The sequence below is a fragment of the Erythrolamprus reginae genome, chromosome 1 (genome assembly GCF_031021105.1).
Source record: "Erythrolamprus reginae isolate rEryReg1 chromosome 1, rEryReg1.hap1, whole genome shotgun sequence".
NCBI classification, from domain to species: Eukaryota; Metazoa; Chordata; class Lepidosauria; order Squamata; family Dipsadidae; genus Erythrolamprus; species Erythrolamprus reginae.
Window position 1 is genome coordinate 63,556,813 of NC_091950.1, and position 7,805 is coordinate 63,564,617.

The following is a 7,805-nucleotide window of genomic DNA, read 5'->3' on the forward strand; positions in this document are numbered from 1 at the left end:
CCCAAGAAAATAAATCAAAAGGACAACGGTAAAAAACACCCTGTAACTACAGTTACTGTGTATCCCAAGTACATCAGCTGTTATTAGTCTTCAAAAGAAAAAACTAAATTTTCAGTGTTAATCAAGCTTGTCCAATTGATTTTCCAAAGGGAGAGATAATGTGACAGTTTCTGATCCAGCAAAACAACAGAAAACAACAACAAAAACAAAAATCAGGAACAAAAAGAACGAGAAAAAACAATGCCTTCCAATGCTGGAAAGAAAACACTACTTCGAAGTTACTCAGACTGCTTCTTCCCTAAATCAACAAATTATAAGAAGAAGGGAAGGTAAAACTCAAAAATAGTTGCAAGATTCTCTTACTGTAATCTATTTCCTGACCTAATCTACCTAGAAGCGTGCCGTCTGTTACACCACCTGCATAGTGGAATAACCTTCCTCTTGGAGTTCAAAAAACTCTTATCCTCCATCTTCTTTCATCATTATAATTTTGCTCTATTTCCACAGAGATATCATATTTGGAAGAGTTTCATCTTGCCCTTAGCTAATTTGCTATCCTTTTAATGGGCCTTGAAGATTTGGCTGTTTCCCCAGCCTCTAGCTTACTTGAGTATGAGTCAGCTTGAAAAGGTTACAATACTGTGCTAAGTCTGTCCCTCCTGGCTATGTTCATCTTTTATTTCTTTGTTGAGTTAATACATTGGGTTTTGTTTCCAATCTCTACCCTGCTGTGAGTTGGCTGTCCTTATAAATTTAAAGTATAAATAAGTAAAATAAATACACGTTGGCCTTTCTTTTATATTGGAAAGGTTAACTTTAGCTCTTTTCATTAAAGGAAGTTATCACATTTTTTTCCCTTTCCTCAGGCAGTGCTACTCTTTCTAGTCTGCTAATGAAGCTTTTCATGAGCCATCCAGCACCTTTCCAGCCATCATTCCTACCACTTTGGGCCTATAACCTTAGCCTTGTTTTTTCTGTATTTTCACATTAACATTGAAATCCTTTCAGCTGTGTCTCCTGACCCAGTTTACCTCTTCTAATGGAAAATTCACTTTCTGATAGGCAAAGCATTGGCTCATTAGCTGAACCCTATGTGCTTTATGTCTTTCTCTCTTTATTTTTATAGGAACAAAGTAGGATGCCCAGATATTTCATTTCTTTCAAAATCAATCTGTACCTATTGTTTGGAATCATATTGCGCTTTTCTCTCCTGCCAAACACCGCTGAAAACACAGCACATTCTTTGAATATCTATGACACTTTTGCTTTTTATCTAAATTACACAGTATCATTTCACAAGAATAAATTTTTATTCCTGGCTTTCTGAGGTCCAACTAAAAAGCATGGTTTCATTCCCCACCAGCTCCCGTAATTTATCCTAAAGAATAATAGTAGCTATCAAACTTTGTCACAAGTTGTCAAAATAGCTGGGTCTCCTTATAACCATGCCTTACTCAGTATACTTTTTATGTTCATAAATCCAATGGAGAGAAAGGAAAAACACATTACATATACATGGTGGGTTTTTTCATTTGTTCCCCCATTTGCTTTATGTAGGATTGGGGGAATCCTTCCCTCTCAAATTTATATGTCCACCAAGTTTGGTGGACTTTTCCATCCTGCAATGAGCCACCATGGCTCTACTTCAGTATTTCCCACGTAGGCAGCATGGGAAGAACTTGCTTTGGCTGAGTCAGTTCTGCATAGCTGTCGTCTGTGAATCAGAGGAGTACTGCCCATTCTTGCTTTGGGACAAGTCATTGTTCAATGAAATATACAAAACAAAAATTAGGTGACCTTTTGCTGTTTTCCACAAAACTCCCAGTTTGTTTTTCTTTCAGGTGGGAATAGAGAGGAAAAAAAGCTTGAATCCAGATAATTTGAGAGAAGACGGTGATAACGCCAAGGATTGTGCTGTGCAGTGAAAGGGAAAAGTAGCTATCTGAAAACAATATAAGCAAAAAGAATTGAAGAAAAGGAATGTCGTGCCTCTCTTCTGTAGTCCGAAGAACCAAGAAGTATTTGGAGTGACATTTCGCTCTCTGAACATACTTTAAAAATTCTATTGGGATACGTTTGCTGAGTAGTTTGGGTAGAATTACACTAAGTATAGAGCCTTGCAGTGCATTCAAGCCTGTTTTCATCTGTTCCCGTATACTTTTTGGAGCAAAATAACTGTATTTTGTCAGCTACAGTTGTCAACATTCTAGTCTTGTTAAGTATTTTCCAACTGTACACTTGACATTTCCTGACGATTGGTAATTCAGTCTTCAGTGGGGGTTTTCCAGGTGATCTGCAGCAGCCCTGGGGATGGGGAGGTGTAGAAGAGACACCAGTCTTTCAATGTTTCTATCATGCCTATGGCTCTCAGTAAGAAATCCTAAACAACCTTTCCTATCAGATACTGGTAGTTAGAGAGAGTGATTGAGAACTCCAAATGAAAAACGCATGATCTCAGTTTTCGTGTATGCCATCTTTAAGGAAGAATATTTAATTATTTATACTTCCCTTGGCAAATCAGAAATCTTTATGCAATTTACTGAAATGCCAGAGATTCTTTAGACATGATTCAGTTATACTTATCAGTTGAAAGGGACTAGGTGACTTTTGGATCATTCTTACCTGGGAAAATACTGAGGGAAAATAGATTTAACCTCAGTTAGATGTTTAGCAATGCTAGTTACTATGTGTTCCCCAAATCACTACCATACTTTATACATTAATATGATAAACTTTTAAGTTTTGATGAGGTTGGTAAAAAAAATGGTTAACTTTTGTAAATGCTGATAATGCTACCTTCAAATTGTGTCTTAACACTACATTTTATTTCCTAGATACTTCAAAGAAATAATTATATATGTTACTAAGTAATTAATGGTATTACTTTATACAAGGTAGGCATAGTGGCAGTTCAGAGAAGGTTTTTATGAATTCTTGTGTCCACACAGCCTTTTTCATAGAGATGAAAACTTGACTTCTTGAAAAATCTCAGCTTATAGTTGTTTTTTAAAGAATCAAGTTTCTAGTTTTCAGATTTCTGGAAATATTCCTAACATGTCTGGACATATCTTTGAAGAACTTTCTATGAGTATACATTGGAGTAAGAATTTGGAGTATTTTTGCATGGATATTGATACATTTGTATGAGTACAGAGAATTCTGGTGGGCATATTTGCTTCTGAAAATGCCAGCCATAGTTGCCAGCACGACATCAGAAAATCTGTTGTCTAGACCAGTTACTCAACCCTGAAACACAACACTGCCCAGTAAATAGTGCCATGAAAGCCTACACACAGAATCCTGTCTAAAATATAGTATTGTAATAAACCCCAGTTTTAAATAAATTACTAGGGCTAGACTAGATGCAAATTTCACATATTTTGTCTAACAGACCATATTATTCTGGAAAATGGGTTTTGATGATGAAATTACTGTTCAATCACTTGTATAAGGAGGGGCAGCTGTAATTGATAATTACTCACAGGCCAACAGCAATTTCGGTAAAAGAGAATATGTAGAGCTCAGGGGTGAAATCTAGAGTCCTTGCTGCTCTAAGAGCTTACTTGTTTGCTTACAGTTGTTTCATTACCCAACTAGATAATAGCATCAATGCAAATACAGTAAATGTGGGCTTTGCTGTTTGTATACTGTTTATATACAGTAGCTTGCCCTGCCAGTTTTGGTGGTTTTTCTGTTGGTGGTTCTTTTATTTTCTGCTTGTCTGCCTGATGTTATTCCCTGTTTATTTGACTGTTGGCTGCTGAAGAACATACACTGCTCAAAAAAATAAAGGGAACACTTAAACAATATATCTCCAAGTAAATCAAACTTCCATGAAATCAAACTGTCCACTTAGGAAGCAATACTGGTTGACAATCAATTTCATATGCTGTTGTGCATATGAACAGAACAAATTATTCAATGAGAATATTTCATTCATTCAGATCTATTTGAGTGTTCCCTTTATTTTTTTTAAGCAGTATATATTCTGTTCTTAGCTTTTTTATTGTCTCTTTTGAATGGTATATAAATGTGATTTATCTCTACGTGTCTATTGATGGTGGATTTGTCTGATTGCCAAATTTCCAGGAATTCCCTAGCACTTTTGGATTTAGTTTTGTCTAAGATGCTCACAGTTTCCCAGTTGAAACTATGGTTGAGTCAGTCCATGTGTTGTGTTGTGAGATTAAGGTGTTTCATCATTTGTTCTGACTGTTGATTGGTATTCATGGATGTGCTCTGTTAGTCTTCTTTTTGTCTGTCCTCCCTAGTAACTGTTACATTCTTTACACGATATACAGTATTATAGTTTATTCTACAATATACATCTAGAGCATACAGTGAATCTTCTAACAGGTTAAGGAATGGAACAGCCACTATGTACCCATTGGAAAGAGTACAAAGCCATAATCAACTTTCCACAACTGCTTTGATTCATGAACTAACTTTTCTTTAATGTATTATAACTTGTTCCTGGTTTGTATACCAGACTATTTGGTCTTCACTTTTGAGTTGTTTGGCTTGTTTTCATCTGCCCTTTCTTTGCTATATCTTACTTTTCACTGACTGTGTGAGAAATGATTCTCGCAATACCAATAACGTCTCTGCCTTTGTAATGATATAGCATTTTCTCATTTGCGTAAACTGTGTAGGACAAAAGGCCCATTTATGTCCTTTACTGTCTTCATATCAACTAGCACAAAAGTGTCAAACATGATTTCATTGAGGGCAGCATCAGGGTTGTGTTTGACCTTAGGGGTGGATGTGACCAAGATGGGTGTGGCCAGTTTGATGTCACCTATGGTGGCTCAAGTGCTCTGCCAGCAAAAACAGGCTCCCAATCTCTGTTTTCAGCTGTAACAGCTTCCTGCAATCCTCTGCCAGTGAAAACAGAGCTCCATTTTTCTGGCAGAGGTACTACAGGATGGTCCTTCACTGTCTCTAGGGCAGCCCCGCAGATCAGATCTAAGCACCCTGCAGACCAGATCTGGCCCGTGGGCCCTGAGTTTGACAACCTTGATTTAGCACATCAAGAAGCACATCTGCCTATATCTCCTAGCTGCATTCAGCTAAATATTGTTTACTGTCATTGGTTTGCACATTTAGTTGCAAATCACAATATTTATAAAGTATTTAAATATTATGCAAGCTTGTCTGAACCAGCCCTTCAACTTCATTTAAAATCTGCCTCAACAATTGATGAATGCCTTTTTCGGTGAATACTAAAGCATGAGGTTAAGTGGGAGTCTTTAAAAATTACACTCTGGGAGTCTTTCACATGCACTGATATATTGGTGTGATAGAATATTCAGGAAGACTAATTAGATTTTACCAAATCTCAGAGAAAATGATTTGGGGAAAGGAAATAGACATGGAGAAGATTATTTCTATGTAAAGTAGTACATGGCCTCATTGGGGATTTTAAAATGTAAATATTTTTTAAGGGTACCTAGAAGTTATTCCTTCTTAGGTGATCAAGTTTAATGTGGTCTGAGCAGGAAGTCCCTTTCAGAATATATCCTTATAAGAATGCACTAACAACAGTTAAGGTATAAGAGAATGTGATGATTAGCAAATAACAGCCCTATCTTTTACTTTACAAGATTTAACAAGAGACAGTGGATTATAGAATTGAGGAGGAGAAGTTAAGATTCCTGGCTGATATTTGGACCCCCACAAATGAACCATCACCATGGATTAATAACATCTGCCTTATATAGATTCACTTTTAATTGACTTGCTGGTCTGCAATCCATTGTTCCAGTGAATTGTAGATTGTGACTTACCATCTGATTTAAGTCCTATATACGGTAAACATCATTATATGGTAGAGTGGTACCTCTACCTAAGAACGCCTCTACTTAAGAACTTTTCTAGATAAGAACCAGGTGTTCAAGATTTTTTTGCCTCTCCTTAAGAACCATTTTCTACTTAAGAACCCAATCCCGTAAAAATTTCCCAGAAAATTTGAGAGCAGCACCACGGTCCGGCCAGTTTCCTGCCATTCCCCCTTTAATCCTGGCCATCTCAGGCTTTTCTGGGCTGCCAGAGAAGCCTTTCAGTGGTTTTCCTTTCTCTGGGCGCTTGGAGAGGGAATAAACCATTTTGCTGTGGCGAGTCCCTTATGCTGCCTCCCATACACCCGGCACAAGGTTGCCTCCCGGAGCGTCTGGGTGCGGAAAGGCAAAAGGGGGCGCTTCACCCTGGCTGGATCAACTCGGCTTCAGCCAAACCGAGGAGTCACCACAGTGAAGGAAAGGCTTTGCTACAAAGCAAGCGAGTGAGAGGAGAGGGTAGCCCTTCAGAATGGGAAGGAAGAGGAAGCAGGTAGCAGCAGAAGCCGCCTTTCAGTCAAAGGAGCAGGAGGTTACCCCCTCTTGCCCACCTGGGTTTCTCTCTCTGGCACAGTGTATGGGAGGCAGCCTTGCGCCGGGTGTATGGGAGATGCATGTTCCTCCTCGCCGCCTCAGAGTCCCTCTTTTTTTTTTAAGCCTTAAAGTTTTGGATTTTTTTGATTTCCCTCACCTTACCTTCTTCCTTCGGCAGCGACTGTCCTCCTCCTCTTCTTCCTCCTCCTCCTCCCATCCAAATTCCAAGCTTTTACTTCTTTCCTAATGGGTTTGCATGCATTATTTGCTTTTACATTGATTCCTATGGGAAAAATTGCTTCTACTTACAAACTTTTCTACTTAAGAACCTGGTCATGGAACAAATTAAGTTCTTAAGTACAGGTACCACTGTATTGACAGATTGGTAATGGGAATCCCATTAATTTATTGTGAAAATGTTACCTAACATAAAGCAACCCCAAAGCCCTTAAAGACCTTGTGAGGATAAATAAAAGGGCTTGTATTGCAATTATGTTGTTGTTCAGTGCCTCCACAGATAAGTCATAACCTCTTGCACTAATGTGATTGTTGTTGTTTTTTACATATTTTGTAATAGGTTTCTACCTTTTAATGTACTTTGAAAAAGTCTATACACTGGCTAATTCTTTAAAAAAATATATTGTGGCACTTCTCCACCCCATCAGAGAAATGTCATTTTGGAGTTTGGGAAAGACTGTTGAATAAATGCAATGAAATTCGACATTCACAGCAGTCGTGTCTTCATTTTTACATTGTTGTTCATTTTTTATATGGTTGAAAAGGAAAAGATAATGCCATAATATAATTACTTCTTAAAACATAAATGATTCAATTTTAAGATGCATGTAAAAAGGTGATTACATTGGTGTAAATTTTTCAACATACATAAGTGGCTTATGTTTGCCTTTTAACTTTCCAGTCTATTCTTTGGCCGTTGGTTTTCCTGATGGTTTCAATAGTGGTTCAAATAAAACCCTACATGGCATCGGACCAGATTACTTATGGGACCACCTAATGCCACATGAGTACCAGCATCCGGTTAGGTCCCAGAGTCAGCCTTCTCCAGGTCCCGTGAACTAGACGACGTCGCTTGACGGGGCCTAGGGGAAGAGCCTTCTCTGCGGGGGGGCCGGCCCTCTGGAATCAGCTCTCCCCCCCGAAGATTCGCACTGCCCCCACCATCCTCACCTTCCACAAGAATCTGAAAATCTATTTATGTCGCCAGACTTGGGGTCACTAGACCCTAGCCTCTGGCCAACAAATGTGTGGTATGTTTGCGATTTGAATCTGAATGAATGATTTTTAATGTTTTAGTCTTTTTAGAATGGTTTTAGTTATTTATATTAATTGGATTTCAGATGTGTTATTATATATTGGGGGGGGGGAGGTTATATGTTGTGAGCCACTCCAAGTCCATGGAGTGGGGCGGCATACAAG

At 38.4% G+C, this 7,805-nt stretch overlaps 1 protein-coding gene across 1 annotated transcript in view; it reads left to right on the top strand.

Annotated features, from left to right (window-relative positions):
• STON2 (stonin 2) overlaps window positions 1-7,089 on the top strand; it is a 90,840-nt gene extending 83,751 nt beyond the window's left edge. Inside the window, exon 7 of the mRNA XM_070753935.1 lies at window positions 1,842-7,089. Coding sequence (XP_070610036.1) covers window positions 1,842-1,925 — 84 coding nt within the window. The 3' untranslated portion in view covers window positions 1,926-7,089. The remainder of the gene's footprint in view (window positions 1-1,841) is intronic.
• Window positions 7,090-7,805: the final 716 nt, after the last annotated feature.